Source organism: Dipodomys spectabilis, unplaced genomic scaffold (assembly GCF_019054845.1).
Source record: "Dipodomys spectabilis isolate Male_0828 unplaced genomic scaffold, ASM1905484v1 ptg000063l, whole genome shotgun sequence".
Classification (NCBI taxonomy): Eukaryota; Metazoa; Chordata; class Mammalia; order Rodentia; family Heteromyidae; genus Dipodomys; species Dipodomys spectabilis.
In genome coordinates this window covers 132,362-158,701 of record NW_024870740.1, presented here as the reverse complement: position 1 = coordinate 158,701, position 26,340 = coordinate 132,362, and the positions used below count along the sequence as shown (strand labels likewise).

The 26,340-nt window shown below is 41.2% G+C and overlaps 1 protein-coding gene across 1 annotated transcript; it reads left to right on the top strand.

The window, feature by feature from the left end:
* Positions 1-1,820: 1,820 nt before the first annotated feature.
* Positions 1,821-19,643, top strand: Eloc (elongin C). The gene is made up of 4 exons (XM_042680716.1): positions 1,821-2,020; positions 14,659-14,712; positions 15,983-16,126; positions 19,190-19,643. Exons 2-4 carry the CDS (start codon positions 14,709-14,711, stop codon positions 19,378-19,380), a joined length of 339 nt encoding a protein of 112 aa, XP_042536650.1. The 5' UTR covers positions 1,821-2,020; positions 14,659-14,708; the 3' UTR covers positions 19,381-19,643.
* The last annotated feature ends 6,697 nt before the right edge of the window (positions 19,644-26,340 follow it).

The window sequence follows — 26,340 nt, the reverse complement described above, 5'->3', positions numbered from 1 at the left end:
GTGCTCAAGGCTGGTGTTCTACCACTTGTGCCACAGTGCCACTTCTGGCTTTTTCTTTTCTTTTTTCTTTTTTGTGTGTCGGTCGTGGGGCTTGAACTCTGGGCTTGGGGGCTGTCCCTGCGCTCTTCAACTCAAGGGGAGCGCTCTACCACTTGAGCCACAGCACCACTTCCGGTTTTCTAGTGGTTTATTGGAGATAAAAGTCTCACGGACTTTCCTGCTCGGTCTGGCTTTGACCTCGATCCTCAGATCTCAGCCTCCTGAGTAGCTAGGATTACAGGCGTGAGCCACCGGAGTCCAGCACTTCTGGCTTTTTCTGATTAGTTTACTGGAGATAAGAGTCTCACGCACTTTCCTGCCTGGGCTGGCTGTGAACTGTGATCCTCAGATCTCAGCCTCCTGAGGAGCTGGGCTTTGTTAGTTCTTATCACTTTATTTTCCCCTGGCTTCACCTCTTTGCCAGACACGTTTTGGTTTTTAGTTTAATCTGCGGTTCTTGAGTTGTATAAACCTACATTCCCTTGCTTCTTGTCTTCTCTTTTAAGAGCCCGTAATCCCATTCGTCAGAAGGCTGGGGCAGGATTGGGACTGGTGGCATTCAAGCCTTGGTACCTAGCAAGACTCTATCTCAAAACAAAATAAGCAAAACGAAATAAAACCTGTAGCAAAAGTAATTAATTACTTAAACAAACCCCAGATTGGCTATTTTCTTTTGTGGGCATGGTCACACAGAAGTTCCCAAATTGAAACTGGGCGCCCTTGGCTCCAGTCTGCAATCGTGGCGACTCAGCAGGCTGCGATCTGAGGATTGCAGTTCGAAGGCAGCCAGGTCAGAAAAATCTGTGAGACTCCAATTAAACACCAAAAAAGCCTGACGTGAAGCTGTGGCTCAAGTGGTGAGCGCTAGCCTTGGAGCACAAAAACTCAGGGACATCAGTGCGCTGGCACTGAGTTCAAACTCTAGGACTGGCACGCGCGCGCGCGCACACACACACACACACACACACACACACACAGTGCTTAAACTGGACAACTTCACACAGCGTCTGGTCTCCACATTCTCTTCATTCCAATAGTAGAGACGGAACGTAATTAGCTGATTTGGCGTTCCTTGGAAAGGTATCTAGATATCTAACCACAGAAACACAGGGAGAAAGAACAGGCTGATCCAGAGAGGTGGAGATGGGTGAAGCAGGGGATGGAATGCGAAGGGCAGTCCCAGGATTAAGTAAAGGAGTCCGGCGCCCGCACTTTGAGTGAGCCCAGAATCTAGCAGAGCTGGGCAAACCCAGGGAGCAGAATCTGGGTGGAGGGTAGCTAGTTTTTTTTTTTTCTTTCTTTCTTTCTTTCTTTCAATACACACTAATACCAGGGCAAAGGACTTAAGGCAAGCTCCAAGAGCAGCGCCGCCGTTTCACAGGGGACAGAGGCCGCTTCACTAAGTGCATAATCTTGTTAACACAGAACCCACACTCCTCACTCTCGGTCGTCTTTGACTTCTCCAAGGACCTCTGAGTCGTCCGAAACCTTAACGTGCAGCACGTGGAACTACAAGTCCCAAGATGCATCGCTGCAATGGGGCCCAGACACCTTTGGTACCCGCCAGAAAAAAAAAGAAAAGAGAAAAAAGAGGACAAATGCCAGGATGTGAAAATTAGATCAGGTCCACCCTGCTGGTTGGGAAAGCAACAGAGCTAGAATCTGATTGGTTGAAGTTTGACGTCTCTCAGGCTGGTGAATGTTCCTCGAATAGGAAGAGAAGGTGGAAGAGAGGGTGGGTGCCCTACGCACTTCCGGTAGGCGGAAGTGAGCCAGCAGCCACCCACCCCAGCCTCCTCAAATACCACTCTCCCGCGCGTCTCTGAAAGCGCCGGTGACCCGACGGAAGCAATTCTTCCGACTTGTTCCGGAACGCACCGAGGCCAGCAGCTGGGGGTGGGGGGGCGGCCCTGGAGAAGGGGCTGTGGCGGTACGCCGGGGAAGACTGCTGCGGCGGCTGCATTAGCGGCGGGATTCGCAAGTAAGTCTGGGGGCTGGTGCAGGAGCTGGGCTCCGGGCTGCGGGGTGCGTTTGGGGCCGGGGAGGCTTGTGACTGGGTGCGTTCGCCATCCCGCTTCGCACACTGGTTCCCGTCGGGGCGGGGGAAGGAACGGAAGCTCCTCGCCTCCCCGGCTTCCCGGCCTCGTTTGGGGGAGGGGAGGCCCGCCGGAGCTCTCCCGGCGCCGCTCGGTGGGCTCGGGAAGCAGGGGGAGGCCCGGGCCGGGAGGAAGCTGCCCGCGATCCCAGGCCTTCTCCCCGGGCGGAACGCAGAGGGAGGGTGCAGTTGGGGGAGCATGGCAGCCCCATCGCCTTTTTGTTTTTTTGCTTTCTCACGTGCTCTCAGATTTGTTCATTTCTTGAGCCCCAGGAGGGGCCGCTCGCCACTTTCCTCTGCAGTACCCCGAAAAAAAAGTTTGATCTTTGGAGCAACTTGTTGGGCCATGTCTCCCCCTGTGACCCGGTGGGTGGAGGCTCTCCTGCCTCTCACACTCCTTGTCTGAGAGGAGTTGTCTTAAGGCCAAGTACGGTGCCCCCTGAGTGTCCCGTAAACCAGTCTCTTCAGTAATAATAGATCTCCATTGAATTGAAGAGGGGGAGAGTCCTGTAGTGCTAGTATTTCTACTGTGCAGCCTTGAGTGTAGAAAGCAACCAAAATCTTTAGTTATGAAACTTGGTTTTCAAACTGCCAAATTTGCTTTTGATCCCCAAATAACTACTTTTTTCCCCGTTAAGTGACTTAAGACGATAAATATCTGTATTATTATGCCGTATTTGAGCCATCACAGTTCGCAAGTGGGTTTCACTGGCGATGAAACCGTTGTTGGCCCTTCCATGATGGATATTTGTGGTTTATTGCCTCTGTGTGTGTGTGTGTGTGTGTGTGTGTGTGTCTGTGTCTGTGTGTGATGACTAATTTTTACCTTAAAGAATGGCAATTTTGCGATTAGACTTGACTCTTGATTATGTGAGGCAGTTGTCCTCTGCACCACCACCCCCCCCCCAATTTGATAATGGTCCTTTTTTAAAAAGACATCTTATAACTACTAGGCTGGGAATGTAGCTTAGTTGTAGAGTGCTTGCCTTTCATACAAGAGACCATAAATCTGAAATCCAGTAACTAGACACATCCAAAAAAGTTGTCTTCTATCTAATAGTTATTCAAAACCAATTTTTTTAAAATATGCATACTCATTATACATAGAACCAGTTTCATTATTAGATGCTAAATTTGAAGTAACTAGGCAATAATTTACACATGAAGCTATGTCTTCTATAGTTATCTAGTTAAGTACTGAAGTAATACTTTGTTGTTAACTTCGAAAATGCTGTGTGGCTTTTTTTTTCCAGTCATGTAAAATAAACAGGAAAATCTTCAGTTTTTGCTAATGTATATATTAATACATTTTCCAAATGGTTATTGCTGCATTGTTAAAATCAGATAAACACCATTCAGTGAAGCACGAAACTTTTAAGTCTTAATAATTCTGGAAAATGATAATAGTACTCAAATATTTACCAGACATCTATTTATGTGCTTTGATGCCTACCCTCAAAATGGATATAGGGGATAGGATTATGTATTAGATATAATTTCAGGTAATGATAAATAAAAGGAAAATTAGGCCAGTGATAGTAATGAGGAGTTGGGAGAATTCTAAAGTTCAAGGCTAGCTTAGGCTACATGTGGAGACCTTGTCTCAAACAAAAGGATGGGCTGGGAACGTGGCTCAATGGTAGAGTGCTTGCCTCACATGCATGAGCCCCTGGGTTCAAAAAGGCTGTGGCTCAAGTGGTAAAGTGCTAGCCTTGAGCTGAAGATCTGAGGGACAGTGCCCAGACCCAGAGTTCAAGCCCTACAACTGGGAAAGGAAAAAAAAGAGACTTCTGGCTGCTTATGGCTTATGCCTCTGTGATCTTAGCTGCTCAGGAGGCTGAGAGCTGAGAATCCATTTGAAGCCAGCACAGGCCAGGAAAGTCCTAGAAATTCCTATGAACAATTAACCACCAAAAAAGCTGAAGTAGAGCTGTGGCTCTAGTGATTTAGAGCACTACCCTTGAGCAAAAAAAAAAAAAAAGCTCAGGGACAGCACCCAAGCACCCAGTGCCTGCAGTCAAGCCCCAGGTCTAGTGCTTGCGCATGAGTGCGCGCCCAAGCACTCACACACAGACACACACACATACACAAACAGATTAAGGTGATGATAATATGCTTTTGATGGAAAAGTTGATTGTTTTAACTAGAGATTTCTCAAGTAGTAAACTGCAAATGCATAGACCTTGACCACAATGAAGGAAAAGTAGTGTTGACATCAGGGTATGGTGGATGAGTGTTAATCAACTAGCAAATAAATAAAATTGAGGCTTATGGTCTTTTTTTCTATTTGAAATGAGAAACCACTGACAGGTTTTCAGTAGGAAGGTGGTGAGTGGAGAGTAGACCAGCTCTCCAGCTCTGGATATAAGCTCTGGATGAGGAAACTTTTCTAAGTGTTTAAGTCTCTGAGATGTATTTGCTTGAAATGTAGAGTTGGAAGATAATGATTTGAAGTGTAATTTCATGCTAGAGCCAAATGGCACAGATAAATTTTTCTTCTTTTTTTCTTTTTATTTCTTTGTGGTAGGCTTGAACTCTGGGCCTGGGTGCTGTCCCAGAACTTCTTTTTGCACCAGGATAGAAGTCTACCACTTCAGCCCTAGCTCCATGTCTGGCTTTTTTTGTAGATTATTAGAGACAAAAGCCTCACAAACTTTGCTGCCTAGGCTGGCTTTACTGTGATCCTCAGATCTCAGGACTCTGAGTACCTAGGATTATAGATATGAGCCACCAGCTCTTAGATTTGATTTTCTTTTGAGTAAACAACTTTTACCCACCCTAATCATTTCAGGAATAGCAGTATCATAGTGTATCTTACTGGGTATTACTGCTTTGTAGCACGTACCTCTACTCCCAGAACTCAAGAGGCTGAGAGGTAGAAGGATGAGTCTCAGAGCAGCCTGTGCTATATGGTCAAACAAAACAAAAAGTATTTACTGAAGTGGGAAAGACTGAGAAGGGAAACATCAGTTTTTGATAGTTTCCAAGAGTTGTGTGTGTATGTCAATACTAGGGCTTTTCTACTGAACAGCCTTGAATACTTAACTTCATTCTTTTGTTTAAGGCTGGCACTCTACAACTGAACTTTAACACCTCTTCTGGCTTTTTTTGGGGGGGGGGCAGTCCTGGGGCTTGAACTTGGGGCCTCTTTTGTTCAAGGCTAGCCTTCTACCACTTGAGCCACAGTGCTACTTCTGGCTTTTTCTGAGTAGTTTATTGGAAATAAGAGTCTCATGGACTTTCTGCCTGGGCTGGTTTTGAACCTCAATTCATAGATCTCAGCCTCCTGAGTAGCTAGGATTACATTGGTGAGCCATACATGACAGGAAGGATTATTTTTATTCAACTTTTGAAACAAAGGAATGGACAAAAGAACACGTGTATAGAGTGAGTGATTTCTTTTGGTTTATTTTTAGCCTGTCAGTCTAAATGTTTGTTTTGTTTTACAATATACATGAGCTATGGGTAGATATACTTAGAAAATTTTCTTATTCTTTTTATAAACTATAAGGAAATTTGAGATAGTAAGGGAGATTAGGTAGTTTTCAGTGGTAAAGTGCCCTGCATCCTTTTAAGTTCTCTGCTCTGTGGGAAACACCTGCTTATTAAAGATAAAAGTAAGATAAGTGGGAGTAACACAGTTAAATTCAATCCCCTCATATGAGATATGAAGGGTCAAATCCTGTCACTTAACCTATATAGATCTCAAGACAAATGTCTAAGCGAGAATAGAAATTCAGATACGGGGCTAGAGGTATGTGGTTTTTTTTGTTGTTCTTTGTCGATTGTGGGGCTGGAACTCTGTGCCTGGGTGCTGTCCCTCAGCCCTTCAGCTCAAGGCTAGTGCTCTTCCACTTCAGTCATAGCACCACTCCTGGTTTTCTGAGTGGTTTATTGGAGATAAGAGTCTCACAGACTTTCCTGCCTGGTCTGGAACCATGATCCTCAGATCTCAGCCTCCTGAGTAGTTAGGATTACAGGTGTGAGCCACTGGCACCCGGCTGAGGATTGTGTTTTAGAAGTCAGCCCTGGCAGGAGAGTTGAGACTCTTATATCCAATAAACTACTCAGAAAAGACTGGAAGTGGTCCTGTGGCTCAAGTGTTAGAGAACTAGTGTTTGAGACAAATGACAGTGCCCAGGCCCTGAGTTCAAACCCCAGGACCTGTACGACAACAAAAATGCTGTGTGAAGACGCTGGTAAACAGTGGAGTTCATTTATTTTGGTTACAGACCTATAAAAAAAAAAATCTACAAAAAATCTACATTTGTCCTCCACATGTAGTTCTATATACACATATACATACACAAACGAATCCTTGGTTTCGAAATGGAATCATAGCTTTTTTTTTTTTTTTTTGGTTGGTTGTGGGGCTTGAACTCTGGGCTTGGGCACTGTCCCTGCGCTCTTCAGCTCAAGGCACTTGAGCCACAGCGCCACTTCCAGTTTTCTAGTGGTTTATTGGAGATAAGAGTCTTACGGACTTTCCTGCCTGGGCTGGCTTTTTCCTGCCAGGGCTGGCTTTGAACGGTGATCCTCAGATCTCAGCCTCCTGAGTAGCTAGGATTACAGGCATGAGCCACTGGTGCCCTGCTTTAACATTACTGTTTTAATGTATTTCACTGTGTGCTGAGTAAGCACTGTCTTTGTGCTTTATGTATAATTTATTTTTCATAATGTCCTTGCGAAGTAAATACCATATTATTTCCATTTTACAGTATCAGAAACGAGGCACAGAAATGTTAGGTAACTGTGGTTCATATAGCAATTAGTGATGGGGGTAAGCATTCTAAAGCCAATTGCTTTTAAGCAACTACATTATATGGAGGGCTAATGATACAAAATAGCCAAAGAAATCTTAGGTAAGAGATGAAACAAGATGTAGCAGAGGACTGTGTACACCTCCTAGTATTGGGCCTTCAAACGCATGTCTGAAGACATGGCTCAGTGGTAGTGTTTGTTTAGCATATATTCTGGATTGAACCATGAGCTAAAAAAAGAAACAAAGAAATCAAAACATTACATCTTGGTCCACGGCTCAACCTGTGTTCCTTATCAGTCACCATTCTCTTGTTTGATAAGATCTAGCTTCTCAATTCCTGGCCTCTTTTCCTATACTCATTGTCTCACTCTGGTCCAACTGGTCTCCAGGCTGTTCTCTATCCTTGAAAGGTTCTTTTTCCAGACACCCATGACTCACTCCCTCACTTTTCAGGTTTTTGTTAAGTATCAATGGGGCTTTTCCTTTACTCCATTCCTTACCTCCTGCTTTATTTTTCCCCACTTCATTTTTTCGATCTCAAGATTTTTGGTGTGGTATCTTTCCTCAAGATCATCTCCATGATGTTAAATATGTGTCATGTTCATCTGTGTTACCTAAGACACAACTTGACATACTATCCATTAGTAAATATTTGTTGGATGGGTGAATGTTCTTTATAACACTGAATTATGTATCTCAAACTATCTGATTTAGCTCATACTGTTTCCTTTGCCTGGATGTTCTGTCCTAATTTGGCCTGGTAAAAATAACCCCGTCTATCAATACCCACATTAGAAACTGTTCCCCTAACAGGAACTTCTTAGTGATTATTTGTAGCTCCACATTTTCTTTGGGGCAGCCAGATTCCTACCTCTGTTAGCATGTACTGGCCCAGCAACAGCTTTTTCTGGTACTTTATTGGCGATAGGAGTTTCACAGACTTTCCTGCCTGGGCTGGCTTTGAACCATGATCCTCAGATCTCAGCCTCCTGGGTAGTTAGAATTACAGGCATGAGGCACTGACACTGGGCTAGGTTACTTACCCCCTCTCCCCCTCCCTCGTTGTGGGGCCTTTAACTCTAGGCCTGGGCACTGTCCCTCAGCTCTTAAGCTTAAGGGTAGTGCTCTACCATTTGAACCACAGCACCACTTCTGGCTTTTTCTGCTTATGTGGTGCTGACTTATTGAACCCAGGGCCTCATGAATGCAAGGCAAAGCACTCTACCACTGAGCCACCTTCCCAGCCCTCTAGGTTACTTTTATAGTCACTCCTAGGCAAAGGTCTGCTGATGACCTACGTCCCCAGACTTCCCATTTTGCTTTTGTTGAATTTTTGTTATTTTATTTCTTGATTTTGGGGAATCTAACCTAGGGCCTGTATATGGGAAAGCAAGAGCTACCATTAGGGTTATACCTTTGATGCCTAATAGTTTCTGAGGTGTTAAGAAAACTGAACTCAAAATTTCTTAATAGGGATATATACTCTTATTTTTTATTGTTATTATAAAGATGATGTACAGAGGGGTTACAATGATATAAGTCAGGTAAACAGTATATTCCTTAGTTTTAATTTTAAAATTTAATTCATTTTATTTACTTTTTGCTAGTCCTGGGGCTGGAACTCAGGGCCTGGGTGCTGTCCCTGAGCTTCCTTGTGCTCAAAGTTGGTGCTCTACCACTTGAGCTTCCACTGTTTTTCTTTATGTGGTACCAAGGAGTTGAACCCAGGACCTCATGCATGGCTAGGCAAACACGCTACTACGAAGCCACACTCCTAGCTAACAGTACCTTTCTGTTTGGATGCTATCACCCCTTCGCTTGATCTCTCCCAGTTTTTCCCCTCTCATCCCTACCCACAAGTTGTATAGTTCATTTTCAACATAGTGACCAGTGAGTCAGTGTTTTTTAACTTCTCAACTAGTAAGAGTTCTAAAATAGCTCTTTTCCTGCTGGGCACCAGGAGCTCATGTCTGTAATCCAAGCTAATCATAGAATGCCCAGGAAGCTGAGATATGGAATATCTTCATTTGAGGCCTGGGAAGTCTGTGAGCCTTTTTTTTTGGTCCGGTCATGGGGCCTGAACTCTGGGCCTGAACGCTGTCCCTCAACTCTTCAGCTCAAGGCTAGCGCTCTACCACTTGAGCCACAGCGCCACTTCCGGCTTTTTTCTTTTTTCTTATGTGGTGCTGAGGAATCGAACTCATGGTCTCATGCATGCAAGGCAAGCGCTCTACCACTGAGCTACCTTCCCAGCCCTGTGAGCCTGGGGCTTGAACTCAGGGCTTGGGCACTGTCCCAGACTTCTTTTGCTCAAGGCTAGCACTCTGTCACTAAGCCACATTCCTAGCCCCTCAGTGAGTCTTTTATTTATTTTTTGGTTGGTCATGGGCTAGGCCTGGGCGCTGTCCCTCAGCTCTTCAGCTGAAGGCTCTACCATTTGAGCCACAGCACCATTTCTGGCTTTTTCTGCCTATGTGGTGCTGAGGAATCAAACCCAGGACCTCATGCATGCAAGGCAAGCGCTGTACCACTGAGCCAACTTCCCAGGCCCCCTTTTTAAAAAATTTAATTTTCTTGTCAAGATGGTGTACAGAGTTGTTAACAATTACATGCTTAAAATAATGAGTACATTTCTTGTCAAACATTGTTACTCCCTCCCTTGTTTTTTTCCCTGCCTCCCAGCACACTACCCCCCTAAAGTTGTAAAGTTCATTTCCAGCATACTGTCTTGTGAGTGTTGGTGTTGCACATGTTCACCCTTGGTCTCCCTTCTGGGAGACTCTCATCTCCCTTCTGTGTGACTCTTATCTCCAATTAATCAGAAGTAGTGCTTTGGAGTGCTAGCCCTGAGCAAAAGGAGCTTAAGGACTGCGTCCAGGTCCTGGACTGGCAAAAACCAAAACAATAAAAACAGTGGGATATTGGTGGATTATAAACAGATAGAAAAGAATATAGTCTAGAAATACACATAGTAATGTAGTATATGGTAAAAATAACATTGCAAATCAGAAGGTGGACTCTTTAAATGCTTTATTATTATTATTTGCTTTGTTGCATTTTGAGACAGCCTCAGACTGGTGTACAACTCAGGATTTTCCTGCCTCAGGTCCCCCTCTGGATTAAGGTCTGAATATTCAATAGTAACTAGATTCATAGCTGATATCAGTACAGGTCCTGGGATCCACAAACCCCATCAAATGCCCAATGACATTTCTTATTGAAATAGAGAAAACCAAAAATTCATACAGAAGAACAAAAGACCTCAATTGCTGGTGGTATCACAATCCCAGACCTCAAACTGTACTACTCAGCTAGGATAACAAAAACAGCTTGGTATTGGCACATAAAATGGAACATAAATGGAATAGATTAGAAAATCAATGGAATAGAATACCCAGAAATAAATTCATATACTTAAAGTTCTCTGATATTTGATAAGGGAGCCAAAGACAAATGATGGAAAAAAGACAGTCTCTTCATGTTGGGAAAACTGGACATTTATATGCAGAGACTAAAAGTAGATTCCTGATTGTTACCATACACTAATATGAACTCAAAGTGGATCAAAGACCATATCAGACCACAAACTGAACTTTCTCTAAGAGGGAGTAGGAGAAACAACTTAGACTTCAATGTAAAAACTAAGAAGATAATGATAAAAGAGTAACATTTAAGTGTTTGAAACTTTATTTATTTTTTGGTTGGTGGTAGGCCTGAACTCGGCCTGGGCACTGTCCTCAGCTCTTCAGCCCAAGGCTAGTGCTCTACCACTTGAGCCACAGCACCACTTCCGCCTTTTTCTGTTTATAGTGCTGAGGAATCAAACCTAGGGCTTCATGCCTGCTAGGCAAGAACTCTACCACAATAGGGCCACCTTCCCAGCCCTATTTTTCCTTTTTTGGTCCGGTCGTGGGGCCTGATCTCTGGGTCTGGGCGCTGTCCCTCAGCTCTTCAGCTCAAGGTTAGCACTCTACCTCTTGAGCCACAGTGCCACTTCTGGTTTTTTCTTTTTGTTTATGTGGTGCTGAGGAATCAAACCCAGGGCCTCATGCATGCAAGGCAAGCATGCAAGGCAAGCGCTCTACCACTGAGCCACCTTCCCAGCCCATATTTTAACTCTTGATGATGATTTGCTCTGTTTCCGTTAGTGGTGTTAGAAAACCTCCTCCTTTTCATTTCTATTGTATACAAGGTGGCATTGATTTACTATATTAAGTGTATGGAGAAACTGTTGCTACCCAAACGGTTTTAATGGTGTGACTTTGCATGGTTGCCGAGCTACTGCAAGCTAGTTAAACAAATATCCTATACATTTTTTCCTGTGGAGCTTAGAACAGTTGGTACCTGACATTTTTATGCTTCAAGACTTTAGCATTTTTCTTTGCTTAGAATTAAGATCATAATTATATACAACAAAAGAAAGTAGTAATTGTCTAATATAAAATAGCATGCTATTTTTTAAGTTTAGAGATCGATCTAAGGATTTATATTAGCTGCTTCTAAAAGTACAAAGTAAATTCATTGGCGCCAAAAAAAATTTTGTTTATGTTTACTTATTTATTTTTGGGTCCGATCGTGGGGCCTGAACTCGGCCTGGGCGCTGTCCCTCAGCTCTTCAGCTGTGAAGTCAGATCCACCCAGGCTTAAACCTTGACTAAACCATCACTAAGTTATAGAAAGCTTGAGCAAGCAAAAGCCTTTTCCATGTTTTCAGATCTCGAAGATAAAAATGATTATTCCTCTTTGGGTGGGGGAGCTGGAGATTGAACCCAAGTCCTTGAACATGCAAGCACTTCACCACCACTGTCTTAAGGCATGTAGTGCTTTATTAAGTATTAGCCTAATAAATTGTTGGTTGTCTTTTACTTTGCCATTGCCATCCTTTATTTCTAGTTCACAAGTTAGAAATAATTTCTCACTTTAGAAACAACTCTCTCCATTCTTTCTTAGGGTTACTATAAAGTTGTTTCTACTCCTGTTTCTTCCCTGGAACAAATCACTCAGCCTCAGCCTGTCAATGATACTTTGTTTCTCAGTAAGCTAAGGGAGTTAGATTATTTCCAAACTCATTATTTACTTTATCCTTTTGTTAAGATTAGAATTAAAATATTGGTCAAGAATTTGTTAGAGAATATTGTGACAAAAATGGTATAAATAAGATCTTCCCTCCCACCCCCCAGTTTTTAAATTAAACCTACACTTTATTGTTATTAAGGTTCCTTAAAGAAATGCTGTCGTGTTAAAATACAAACTACTGGTGAAAAAAACTCCCAACCTTTTCTTTTATGAATCATTTGTTATTTTTTTGGTAGAACTGGTGTTTGAATTTAGAGCTTCACTCTTTCTAGGTTGATCCCTATCGCTTAAACCACACTTCCAGCTTTATTTAATTTTTTTAGTTTTAATTTTTTTGGTTCTGGTACTGAAGCATGAACTCAAGGCCTCTTGCTTTTGTTTTATGTGCAGGGATAGCACTCTACCACTGTTCAGCAACTTGAGCCAAACTGCCACTTCCAGTTTTTTTATAGCTAGAGATAAAAGTCTTTGCTGTTATCTTCCTGGGCTGGCTTTGAACTAGGAGCCACCAGCTCCTGGCCTTTGCTGGTTATTTTGGAGATAGAGTCTAGCAAACTTTTCTGCTCAGGTTGGCCTTGACCAGCTTAGAGATCAGATATTAGCATGAGCCAATGACACCTGGCTTGAATTATTTCATTTTGTAAAATTTTAAATATTTTTCTCAATCACAAACTTTATCATTTTATCATTAAATTCAGGACTTTTGTGGCCTACATATAGACAAGATGAAAAAATGATATTTACTATACATTACTAGAAGTCACTTTTTTGTTTGTTTTGCAAGGCTGGTGCTCTACAACTGCAGCCATAGCAAATTAACATGTAGCAGTGCACACCGAATATTAATATAAAAGGTGCACGAGCTTGTGCCACTAGTCAATTGGTTAATATAAATGATCAAGCCCAGCCAGGAGCTGGTGGCTCACATATGTAATCCTAGCTGCTCAGAAAGCAGAGATCTGAGGATCATAGTTTGAAGCCAACCAATGTAGAAAAGCAAAAAGCTGGAAGTGAAGCCATGACTCGAGGTAGAACACTAGCCTTAAGCAAAAAAGTTCAGGGACAGCGCCCAGGTCCTGAGTTCCAAACCCTAGGACCAGCACCATAAAAAGAAAAAAAGTATCTGGTCCCAATATGATGATTAACCAAGACATTCTTATCACTTGGAAAATTCTTAAGAATTTAGATACCACCTCCCAGAAACTAAGGACAAAAGCCAAATTCTTTATTGATAAGAAAACTTCAAGTTTTCTCAGACTTCTCAACAGGCCTATGCCCACCTTCCCCCCAAAACAAACATTAGTCTTAGAATATCTTGGAGCCATGATATTTTTTCTTGGTATCGTTATATTGTATGCATTTTAGTGGGCTGCACTTGTGTTTACATTCTGTTCTTAACACTGTATGACCATTTTCTTTGACCATTAAAAAAAAAAAAAGTGCTGAAGGAAATTGGGCCCTACAGCCTCACACATGTAAGCACTCCTAACTACTGAGCTAACATCCCCAGCCTTTGGTATTTTGAGATAGGGACTAGCTCTATATCTCATGCTGATTTTGAACTCCTATGTAAAACAAGCTGGCCTCAACTCACAGTCCTCTGCCTCCTTCCAGTTGCTAGGATTATAGGAATGAACCACAATATCCATTTTTGTTTTTATATGTTGATACCAGGGCCTGGCACTGTTCAAATCTAGCATTCTGCCACTTGAGCCACAGTTCCACTTCTACGGTTTTTATTGGTGGTTACATTGGAGATAAGAGACACATGGATAAGAGTCATATGGACTTTACTGCCTGAGCTGGCTCCTAACCAGGATCCTCAGATCTCATTCTCAGTAGCTAGGATTATAGGCATGAACCACTGTCACCTGGTGTCAGTTTTTTCATTTCTCTTTGTTTTTTATTTTTTGTTTTTTGTTTTTTTTTTTGGCGGTTGTGGGGCTTGAACTCTGGGCCTGGGCGTTTGTCCCTCAGCTCTTCAGCTCAAGGCGAGTGCTCTACCACTTGAGCTACAGCACCACTTCCGGTTTTCTAGTGGTTTATTGGAGATAGGAATCTCATGGTCTCTCCTGCCCGGGCTGGCTTTGAACCGCTATCCTCAGATCTCAGCCTCCTGAGTAGCTAGATTACAGGCGTGAGCCACCGGCGCCCGGCTTTGTTTTTTGTTTTTTTGTCGGTCATGGGGCCTGAACTCTGGGGTTAGACGCTGTCCCTGTGCTCTTCAGCTCAAGGCTAGTGCTCTACCATTTGAGCCATCCTGCCACTTCTAGCCTTTTCTGCTTATGAAGTGCTAAAGAATCTAACCCAGGTCCTCATGCATGCAAGGCAAGCACTCTACCACTGAGCCACCTTCCCAGCCCCTTTTCATTTCTCTTTAAAGCCTATTTTGTATGTATATTATTTTAAGTAATATTTCTATAATTCAGAAGCTCTGCCCAAGCACAGAGCATTTTGTGATTCTTTTTGGTTGGTAACATTTTATAATTGGCAACTCTTGATAAAGGAAGGAGATGTACTCCTTACCTAACTTATGTAACTGTAACCCCTCTCTGCATCACTTTTATAATAACAAATAAAAAGGAGGGAGAGTCCTTCAGCTATTAATACCAAATGAGATAAGCAACTGGTTGAAAACCATGTCAAATTCAACATTATTCTTAACCTGGTCTTGTTACATTTCTAGGAAACTACTAAAGTTCCTGTGGAACCAAAGTAAAATTGTATAAGAACATAATGGGTAAGTTATACAAAGGTAATTTTGTGTTTTCAACTAGTAGAAGCTGTTTATTCTTAAACATAGGCTTTCAAAGTTACTAAATGGAAGAAAATGGTTAAACTGAAATTACTGTTTATGTAAATCAAGTTTATATTTACTGTATGTTCCTAGAAGGCAGATCAGTAACAATTTTGTGCCAACTGTAGTAGCTTGTATCTTAAGAAATTAAGACTTCCCAAAAAACAAGTAATAGGATTTTGAAAAAAATTGTGTTTATTGCAGTACTTGATAAGAACTTAAATCTTCATTCTTTCAAGAGTTGGCAAGCCAGGTGTGGGGTGGCTCACATCTATAATTCTAGCTATTCAGAAAGCTGAGATCTGAGGATTGCAGTTAAAAGCCAGAGTTGACAAACTTAAGATTCTTATCTCTGGTTAACCATGAAAAAGCTAAAAGTAGAGTTGTGGTTCAAGTGGTAGAGTGCCATCCTTGAGTGAAAAAGCTAAGAGAACAGTGCACACACAGGCCCTGAGTTCAATCCCCAGTACCAGCACACACAAAAAAAGAGTTGGTAAAACTGCTAAAAATCTGTAAGTTTGTTCACTGGAATAATTACATTCAAGAAATACATGAAAAAAAATTGTGAAAGACGTGTTGAGTAGCCAGTTGTGTGTAAAGCTAGCACAGAGTAACATTTGTGTTCTCTCTTTTACCTCTACTTTGATTTTGTTGCTACTGTGATTCTGGGGATAAAACTCTGGAACTCACATATACTGGGAGCATATTTTACCACTGAGCTACATCTGTAGCCAAGCCTGGGTTTTTATTTTTTTATTTTTTGTTGTCTTATCTTGGTGCGAGTAGTGGGTCTTGACCTCAGGCCTCACATTATTTAGTTTTGCCTGCTAAAAGCTGGTGTTATGTCATTTGAGCCATACCTCTACTTGTGGCCTTTTGCTCTTAATTGGAGGTGACTCTTTGATTTGTCCCCCTAGTCCCGGAGTGGCTTCAAACCTTGATCCTTGGATCTTAGCCTTCAATATAGCTAGAATTACAAGAATGAGCCACCAACACCCAGCCTGAGGCTTGTACCAGTCCTGAGGCTTGAACTTAGAGCTTGGGTGCTGTCCCTGAGGTTTTGTGAGCTGTTATTTGGAACACAGCTCCGCTTCTGGCTTTTTCCTGGCTTTTTCCTGGACATAAGAGTCTCATCTACTTTCTTGCCCAATGTAGCATTCAAATCCGTGATTCTCAGATCAGTCTCCAAAATCATACCACTACTTTTTTTCAGATGGAGAGGAGAAAACCTATGGTGGCTGTGAAGGCCCTGATGCCATGTATGTCAAGTTAATATCTTCTGATGGTCACGAATTTATTGTAAAAAGAGAGCATGCACTAACATCAGGAACAATAAAAGCCATGTTGAGTGGCCCAGGTAAGTAGTTTTATCCCACGTATCTTTTCATGCTTGTTATGAGTTGAATCAAACGAAAGCATTTAAAGAGAAAGCAAGCAGGTGATAATAATCCCAGCTACTTATAAAGCCAAGGCTAGGGGATTCTTGAGTTCAGGTGTTGGATATGCAGCTACTGAGGGAGCAAAATAGAATTGTTGTTTCTGGCCAGACCAAGCCAAAAAAAATTTATCAAGACCCAGTTTCAAAAACAAGCTGAGACCCAGGCACCGCAGCTCAATGCCTGTAATCCTAGCTACTCAGGAGGCTGAGATCTGAGGATCACGGTTCAAGGCCAGCCCAGGCAGAAAAGTCTGGGAGATTCTTATTTCCAGTAAACCACTCAGAAAACTGGAAGTGGCGATGTGGCTCAAGTGGTATCACCTTTAGTCCCAAAACACCTTTTTTTCAAAAGGAAACTCCTACACTCATTATACTCTACTACTTGAATCACAGCTTCACTTCTGACTTTTTGGTGGGTAATTGGAGATAAGAGTCTGATGGACTTTCCTTCCCAGACTGGCTTTGAACAATGATCCTCAGATCTCAGCCTCTTAAGTAGCTATGATTGGTGAACCACTTGGCCATGTGTGGTCTTTTTTTTTTTTTTTTTGCTTGAACTCAGGGCCTGGGCACTGTCCCTTAGCTGCTTTTTTTGCTCAAGGCTAGCACTCTACCAACTTGAGCCACAGTGCCACTTCCAGCCTTTTCTGTTTATGTGGTGTACTGAGGAATCAAATCCAGGGCTTCATGCACTTCTACCACTAAGCCACATTTCTGGCCCATGTTTGATCTTTTTAGTCAATCCTAGCTACTCAGTAACTTGAGATCTTTGAATCACAGTCCAAAGCCAGTCTGGGCAGGAAAGTCCATGAGACTTTTCACCAAAAAGCCAGAAGTAGAGCTTTGGCTCAATTGATAGAGGGTTAGCCTTGAGCAAAAATGCTCAGAATCAATGCTTAGGCCCTTGATCAAGATTCAGGACTGGCACAAAAACACACAAAAGATATAGTAGTAACTGATCTCCACTCTGAAAAAATGAGCAGATGATTGTATATTAATGTCAACATCCTTAAACATATCCATATGATCAGTGTCATGCTCCTGCTTCTGTTTTTATTGTGATCTGAAGCTTTTAAGTTCTATTTCTATGGATCTTTCCCATTTAAACATGAAAATTTTGAGTGTTTTACTTGCTTTTATTCAGTCATCTTTGTAGGGTTGGGTTTTTTGGTTTGTTTTTGTTTTAGTGCCTGTTATGAGACTTGAACTCTGGGCCTGGGCTCTGTCCCTGAGCTTTTGTTCTCCAAGCTGGCATACTAGCCCTTTGAGCTGCAACTCCACTTCTGGCACTGCGTGCCTGTGTAATTGGAGATAAGAGTCTTCATTGGCTTTCTTGCCCAGGCTGGGTTTGAACCATGATCCTCAGATCTTAGCTTCCTGAGTAGCTTGGATTACAGATGTGAGCCACCTGCGCCCAGCATGCTTTTGTTTTATTTAGGGTTTCTTCTTTTGGTTATTTTTGAGGTAGAGCCTCACTAGGTTGTGCTACTGTGCTTCTTCATGTCACTGGAGATTATAGGTACATGCCACTACACCAGCTATTGTGCTTCCTGGTACCAAAGATAGCAGGCACGCTCCTCTGCCCAGCCATTGGTTGAGATGGAGTTCTGTGAACTTTTTGTCTGAGCTGACTTTGAATCACAATCCTCTATCTTTGTCCTTTAAGTAGCTGAGATTCTAGGCTTAAGTGACTGCACTAGGTACTCAATACTGTCTTGAAATGTTACTCAGAAATCAAGGATCATTTTAAAATTTTTCTTTTTTCTTTTCCTCTCTCCCTCTCCCTCTCCCTCTCTCTCTCCCTCTCTCTCTCTCTCTTGTTCCTAGGGCTTGAATTCAGGGCCTGGGCTTTGTCCCTAAGCCTCTCTGTGCTCAAGGCTAGCACTTTACCACTTGAGCCACAGCACCACTTCCCACTTTTTCTGTTGATGTAGTATTGAGGAATCTAACCCAGAGCTTCATGCATGCTACATAAGCACTCTACCACTAAGCCACATTCCCAGACAATTTTTTTTTAATTTTTGGTCAGCCATGGGGCTTAAACTCAGGGCCTACTTGCTATCTCTAAGCCTTTTTGCTTAAGTCTAGTGCTCTACCACATTGTCACAGTGCCACTTTGTTATTCTTTTAACATATATTTTATTGGGACTCCTGTAACAAAATAAACTATAGACCGTGTGTGTGTGTGTGTGTGTGTGTGTGTGTGTGTGTGTGTGTGTGTGTGTGTGTGTGTGTGTGTGTGTGTGTGTGTGTGTGTGTGTGTGTGTGTGTGTGTGTGTGTGTGTGTGTGTGTGTGTGTGTCTCTTTTCTTTTTTGGTACTGGGGATCAAACCCAAGACGTTGCACTTGCTAGGCAAGCACTTGCTAGGCAAGCGCTTTGCCACTGAGCTACATCCAGCCCAAGACCAGATGTCTTTAGTAACAAAACTTCTTGTCTTATGATCCTGGTTGTAGAAGCTGAAGGTTAGGATTAGCAGAGGTGATTTCTGAGATCTATTTTTGCCTTGTAAATAGTGGTTATCTTTTCCCTGTGTCTTCCCATGGTTTTTTCTTTGTGCCACTCTTCATCTAATCTCTTATGAAGATACCAATTATTTTGGATTGCTATATGAGACCTCCTGTTTTAACTTCTAAGTACCTCTTAAAAGACCTCATCTCAGCCTGTAGTCCTAGCTACTCAGGAGGCTGAGATCTGAGGATCGCGGTTCAAAGTCAGTCCAGGCAGGACACTCATCTCCAATAAACCACCAGAATACTGGAAGTGGTGCTGTGGCTCAAGTGGTAGAGTGCTCACCTTGAGCTGAAGAGCTGAGGGACAGTGCCCAGGCCCACAGTTCAAGCTCCAAGACCAACAACAACAAAAAAGACAGTATCTCTGTATATAGTCACATTCTGAGGTTCTATGGGTTAAGACAGCCAAATTGGGAGAGGGAAAAGAGGCACTATTCAGACCATAACATACATAATCATTTTGTTTTGCAGGTCAGTTTGCTGAGAATGAAACCAATGAGGTCAATTTTAGAGAGATCCCTTCACATGTGCTATCAAAAGTATGCATGTATTTTACCTACAAGGTTCGCTACACTAACAGCTCCACCGAGATTCCTGAATTCCCAATTGCACCTGAAATTGCACTGGAACTGCTGATGGCTGCGAACTTCCTAGATTGTTAAATAAAATAAATTATAATAAACTGTTAATTTTTTCAGTATTTAATACCTGTAGTTCAGTTAGTAATTTTTTCACTTAGCATGTTGCCTGTATGCAATTGAACTATAAAGTTAATTGCAAAGCAAATTATCTTCTGTTCTTTTGCATAGCAATCAGAGCTGAAATTTGTTTGCTATATTGACAAGTTAAGGACGTTTTCACAAACTAAGAAATAAACAAATAATGACAATTCGTAGGTCGTTTTGTTTATCCTTTGGATGTGACTTTTAAAATAGAACAATCATATAAATACTGAAATGTAGGCATAAATGAACATGTCCTACAGATAAATAATGGGGCTAAGTATTTTTATGTTTTTAGTGTTTTTTAAAATATTTTGATCTTATAGCTGCTTCTTCTAGCATTACTAGAGTTATGCAAATAATTACATGAAAAATTTGTTTATAAGTTAGCCAAATCATTGATTTTTATAACTCAAAGGATTAAGAGTTGAAATTTCTTATGTGTTTTTTTGATAAACTGCAGTATTGTTTTAATTGTATCTTGTGTTTTGTTTATTGCTACAACTTAAGGTCTTTATTTAAAAGCAATTTTGGAAGTTATTAGGTACAAGTTTTACATTAGTAACTGAACCTGTAGCCAGATAATCAACAAGTGAACTACATAACTAAAGAGTTCCTGTGCATTGTATGTTTTGGACAACTCAAAGTATTGTACTTACATTGATTCTAAAGCTTCCTTTCTTGGGATTACACTTGTTTAAATGTATTTTAAAATATTCTATGAGCTTTATCTAGATCTTAAGAGCTAGACTTCTTTGAATTAGTCTTCCTCCATCTAGTTGGAATGTCATAAGAACCTTACAATGCACTCAATAGTACATGAATTATCTATGAAAATATTTGAATAAATATACAACAATCAAAAAATATACTACAATCAGTGGGTCTTCTCAAAACTCAAGGAAGTTAATCAGCTTTTAATTATATAGACAAAAACATTTGAAAAGTATAATAGTATCTTTGTTTAGGCATTGGAAAAGAACTACTGGAGCTGGGTTTAGTGTTTAGAACAAAACCATCATAATGAAGTCTATAGACTTAAGTCCAATTTCCTTTCTTAATAAGACTAGCTTGATATAGCCCTATTTTTCTTCAGAAACTATAAACTAGAGTAACTTCTTTTTGAAAGCCAAAACATTATACTTCGTACCTTATTAAAAGTGGTTAAGGTGCCTGTAATCATAGCTACGAAGGAGGCTAAGATTAGAGGATTGCAGTTTCACGCCAACTGGGCTGAAAAGTCAGACATTCATATCTCCAATTAATCATCACAAAAGCCAGAAGTGGAGTCTTTGCTCAAGTAGTAAGGCACTAGCCTTGAACACAAAAGCTCAGGAACAAGGCTCAGGCCCCGATCCAGAGCTGGCCAAACAAAAGTGGTTAAACAATACTTAAATTTTTTCCATCCTGTCTTTTTAAGACATAAATATCTTTTAGTATAAAAGATTATTAAATACAAGAACTATATTCTGTGGCTAGGGATTTAGTTCATTGGCAGGAAGTTGTTGCTTCAGTCTGTAGTCACACCAAGTGATAGAACAGAGAATAAGCAAAAAGCCAGCTCACTTACTGTTTAGATTATATGTAAATATCCTCAATATTTCTTTTCCACAGAACATACTACCACTGCTTTTTGTTCAATTTATTTTTTTAACAAAGAAATAAATGCCTTGTTTAATATTACATTTTTGTACTATCTAGGTTATGTGTTAGAATTTTTTTCCCCTATATAGTTAGTAACTGTCTTACTTGTGATACTAAGGAATAAAGCTTATATGCAGTGAATTTAGCTCATTCCTTAGAGAGCGCCTGTAGACATCTTGCTCTGTGTGGATTTGCCATCTTAGTTTCTTTTTTGCTAAGTTTAATAGCAAAGTGTAGATACTCTGAGAAACAATGTAAGAATTATTGTTAAAGATTGAAAGGCTTAAGCCAAGTGTGGTTCACATCTATAATTCCAGTATATGCAGTAGGATAATCAGATTCAAGTCAGGCCCAGCTCCATAGCAAGACCTTGCCTCAAGAAAAAAATGAAGTGTTTAATTCAAGTAATTCCTACTACTCCAATAGAGGAAATTTTATACAAATTAAATGAAGCTATAATGTGTCCAGCATTGCCAAGCTGAAATCTGGTTGACTTTAATCAAGCTCTTAAGGTCTGGTACTTAAATGATACTATTGATTTGTATGTGTTCTCTTATTCGCAATATATAAATACTGAGCCAGTCATATCTGTGCTTTTTATTGTTTGTATTAATTAGACAAAACTCTTTAGATTGTACCTAAGGGGTTTTTTGTTCTTAAGTTTTTTAAACTGAAAATTAAAAAGAAATTAGCCTGGAACTATTTTTGGTATAGTCGAGCACCAGCATAGAAATTAGAAAGTCTAGATCTTGTGCTGATTAGCTGTGTGACCTTAATCAAGACCCTGGCCCTCTGCTGCACATCTGTAGTATTATGAAATTTTACATGAATAAGGCAGTGTTTTACCATCAATAGTTTATCTGCAGGAACTCAGGGCCTTTTTTCCAACTTAACATTTTTCTGAAAAATTTTTATTAATTTACTTTGTTATAGAGGTAATGTACAGAGGGATTACAATTACATGAGTCAGGGACTTTGTTATAGAGGTAATGTACAGAGGGATTACAATTACATGAGTCAGGGAGTGCGTACATTTCCTTTCAAACAGTATCCTCTGTTCCCTTACTCTCCTAGTCCTTCCATCCCATCTCTACACACGAATTGTATAGTTCACCTTCATCAGTGTCCAGTGAGCTCTACTGCTGTATCTTGTTCACATTCAGGGCCTTCTGCAGCTTTTGTTGGGCTCAAGGCTTACTACTGTACTACCTACGCCACACTTAAGAGGTAAGCATTTCATGGATTTAATTGCTTGGGCTGGCTTCAAACTGTAGTTCTCAGATCTCAGCCTCCTGAGTAGGTAGGATGAGGCAGTCACACCGGACTCTCCCAATTTTTTATTATGGTCAGTCCTGGGGTTTGAACTCAGGGCCTGGGCACTGTCCCTGAACTTGTTTTGCTTAAGGCTAGCACTCTACCACAGGGCCGCTTCCAGCTTTTCTGTGGATGTGGTACTGAGGAATTGAACCCAGGGCTTCATGCATGCAAGGCAAGCACTCTTATCACTAAAGCCACATTCCCAGCCCAGTAAAACACTTTAATAGCAATAGCAAATGTTAGAAATTGGTATGGTGCCAAAGTAATGAGAATGTTAAAAAGAATGGGTTGATGTTTAGATTGTATAGATGGCTACAAGGACAGAAGAAAGGAAACTTTAAAAACATGCATCTGAGTAAGCCTAGGGTTGTGCAGATTCCTCTCAGTTTCAGGCCCTAGGAACTTGCTTCCATGCACCCAATACTACCTTGTTTTCTTTTCTTTTTTTTTTTGGTCGGTTGTGGGGCTTGAACTCTGGGCCTGGGCGCTGGTGCTCTTCATTTCAAGGCAAGGGCTCTTACCACTTGAGCCACAACACCACTTCCGGTTTTCTGGTGGATTATTTGAGATAAGTCTCATGAACTATCCTGCCTAGGCTGGCTTTGAACTGTGATCCTCATATCTCAGCCTCCTGATTAGCTAGGATTATAGGAGAGAGCCACCAGCCCCTTGTTTTCTAGTGAATGAGATTGTTTTTAGACATTAATAAATCCATTATTCTATCAGGTTAGTAGAATTACCTAAAGAGAAGTTGAGCCCTTAAGATTAGACATTAAATATTTCACTCCAATACTAAACCTAGATTTACAATCTTTGTAGTTTTTGTCTGTCAGTTGGGCCTAAACTCTGGGCTAGGGCTCTGCCCAACTCTTCAGCTCAAGGCTAGTGTTCTACCACTTGAGCCACAGCACCACTTTCAGTTTTTTCTGCTTATGTGGTGCTGAGCAATCAAACCCAGGGCTTTGTGCATGCTAGGCAAACACTCTACCACTGAGACACTTTCTCAGCCCTGTAGGTTTTTAATTTTATTTTTTATTTTTAAATTTTAACGGCTGCTTAGACTTAAGTTCAGGGTCTACTTAGTTCAGCTTTTTCTGCTCACAGCCAGCACTCGACCACTTGAACCAGGCTTTCAATTTCAGCTATTTGCTATTTATTTGGAGATGTAGACTCTTGGATTTGTCTGCTAAGGCAGACTTTAAACCTTTATTTTCAGCCGTCTGGGTAGCTAGAATTACAGTTTTGGGCCACTGATGCCTAACTAGCTTTGTACTTTTTGGTTTCCTGAAATACATAAAGGAACCCTTTTCCCTTTTTTTTTTTGCTGGTCAAGGAGCCTGAACTCTGGGCCTGGGGGCTGTCCCTCAGCTCTTCAGCTCAAGGCTAGCGCTCTACCACTGGAGCCACAGCGCCACTTCCTGCTTTTTCTGCTTATGTGGTGCTGAGGATTCGAACTCGGCCTCATGCATGCAAGGCAAGCACTCTACCACTGAGCCACCTTCCCAGCTCTTCCCTTCATTTTTATCTGTTTGTTAACGGATAATATAAAGGAGAAATTATATTCTATCATTTTGTGCTAGTATAATTTTAATGTCAGGTCAACCTGAAAGTCATGTACTAATTTAAGAATTTACCTTGAATTAAATACATACATGACTTCATGTATCTCTAAGCTGAGAACAGAAGAGCAATATTTGGTTTTTCCCTAGGTGCTAGAGATAGAACCTAAGGCCTCACACATGCAAGATAAACACTTTATCACTGAGCTACATCCCTAATCCCTAGAAAACCCTAGTTCATTTATTTGTTGGTCCTGGGATTTGAATTAGGGGCCTCACACTAAGTAGGCACTCTACTCTTGGAGCCACATCTCCAACTCAAGAAAACCAATTTTAATGTCCTGTGAAATAATTTACTGTCTCCGTGTTCCCTAGTTTGGTTCCCTTACTCTCAAGTTTTGGTGGATTTTTTTTTTTTTTTTGATGTTTTATTTGTAGTACTAGGGTTTGAACTAGGCCCTGTACTTCTAGACTGATTCTCTACCACTTGAGCCACACCCTTGCCCTTCAAGTTTTTTAAGTTGTGAAAACTTTGAAGTTGCTTGGCCATAAATTTCATAGTATTAGTCATCAGTTTATTCTACAAATTAGTTTTCTGGAGTTTTGTTTAGATGCAGGCCATTGCTTATGCTAAGCATCAGCTCTACCACTTACTCCAGCTCCCAACCTTTTGTATCTAAGATGACAGATTAAGATAAAAAATTCACATTTGTTGACTTAATTGATTAAAGTCATTTCATTATAGCTTCTTTTTTATATATCATAAAAGTAGTTTGTGGTTAATCCTGCCTGCCTCTGAATACCAACTGGCTCAGATTCTTTTTTTTTTTTTTTTTGAGAGAAAAATTTTAAACTAGTGTTTTAACTGTGGGCATGTTGGATTTTAATGCAGATTTGTCACCTGTATTTTTCTTTTGGATCAGTGTAATGTCATTTTGGCTCTTGAAAACAGTTAAGTTTCTGTCCTGAATATAATTTCGAATTGGAAAGTACACTTTCTTCAGGTCACCAAAAACAATTTTTACCTTTTTTGCTCAAGGCTAGCACTCTACTGCTTTGAGCCACAGTGCCACTTCCGGTTTTCTGGTGGTTAATTGGATATAAGTGTCTGGTGTACTTTTTTGCCTGGGCTGGCTTCTCTAACTGCGATCCTCAGATCTCAGCCTCTTGAGTAATTAGAATTACAGGCATGAGCCCCTGGTACCCAGCTAATTTTTATCTTTCTATAATTTCATTCCACTGTATTTGAAAGCATTCACTTCTTTAGCTTATCATACTTTGACCATTCATATCCCACAATATATTCCCATTTGAATTAGGGCTTTAATCAGGGCCTGGGCACTGTCCCCTAAAGGCTAACCTTGTACCACTTGAGCTGCACCTCCACTTCTGGTGGTTAAATGGAGACTTGAGTGTTATGGACTTCCCTGCTTGGCTTTAAACCTTGGTCCTCAGATCTCAGTCACCTGAGTACATACGATTACAGGGGTGAGCTGTTCCCAGCTCAAGATTAAGAATTTTTGATAGTCCAAGACTACAAATTAATTTTTACTGAGATTCTAGATCCAGATGGCAGTTCAGGTTAACTAGAATAAGCCAAGTGCTTAGATTCTAGGAAACTACACCCAGAAAAGGAAATCATTTTCAATAAAATATTGAAATAAATGAAACAAAAATGTGGTGACACTGACCAAGCTTCATTGTACACAAACTAGCATGTTCATATGAAACCCTTTGTTCAACAATAAATAAAATGTTTCTGTGCTACTAGGGATTGAACTCAGGTTCTTGTGCTTGCTAGGCAGACACTACCATTTGAGCCACATCTTTAGCCAAGTAAATGTTTTGGTCACATACTTCCAAATAAAGGTGAGTAGCCAGGCCAGATAGTGAATTAGGTACATAGGTACATATTAGCAAGGCTTTCTGCAATAGCAGGTCATGTCATAGAACCAAATTGGAAACAAAAACCTGGAAACAGCCGGGCGCTGGTGGCTCACGCCTGTAATCCTAGCTACTCAGGAGGCTGAGATCTGAGGATCGCGGTTCAAAGCCAGCCTGGGCAGGAGAGACCGTGAGACTCCTATCTCCAATAAACCACTAGAAAACGGGAAGTGGCGCTGTAGCTCAAGTGGTAGAGCGCTCGCTTTGAGCTGAAGAGCTGAGGGACAGCGCCCAGGCCCAGAGTTCAAGCCCCACGACCGACAAAAAAAAAAAACAAAACCTGGAAACAAAAATAGAGAAACAAGCTGGGCAGTGGTGGCTCATGCCTGCAATCCTAGCTACTCAGGAGGCTGAGATATGAGGATTGTGGTTCAAAGTCAGCCCCAGTAGGAATGCCCATGAGACTTACTTCCAATTAACCACTTGAAAACCTGAA

What these genes read in the sequence shown, in the direction of transcription:
- Eloc (XM_042680716.1), top strand. An exon ending in AGCCATGTTGAGTGGCCCAG is followed by an intron (nt 16,127 to 19,189) that starts GTAAGTAGTTTT and finishes TTTGTTTTGCAG; the next exon opens with GTCAGTTTGCTGAGAATGAA.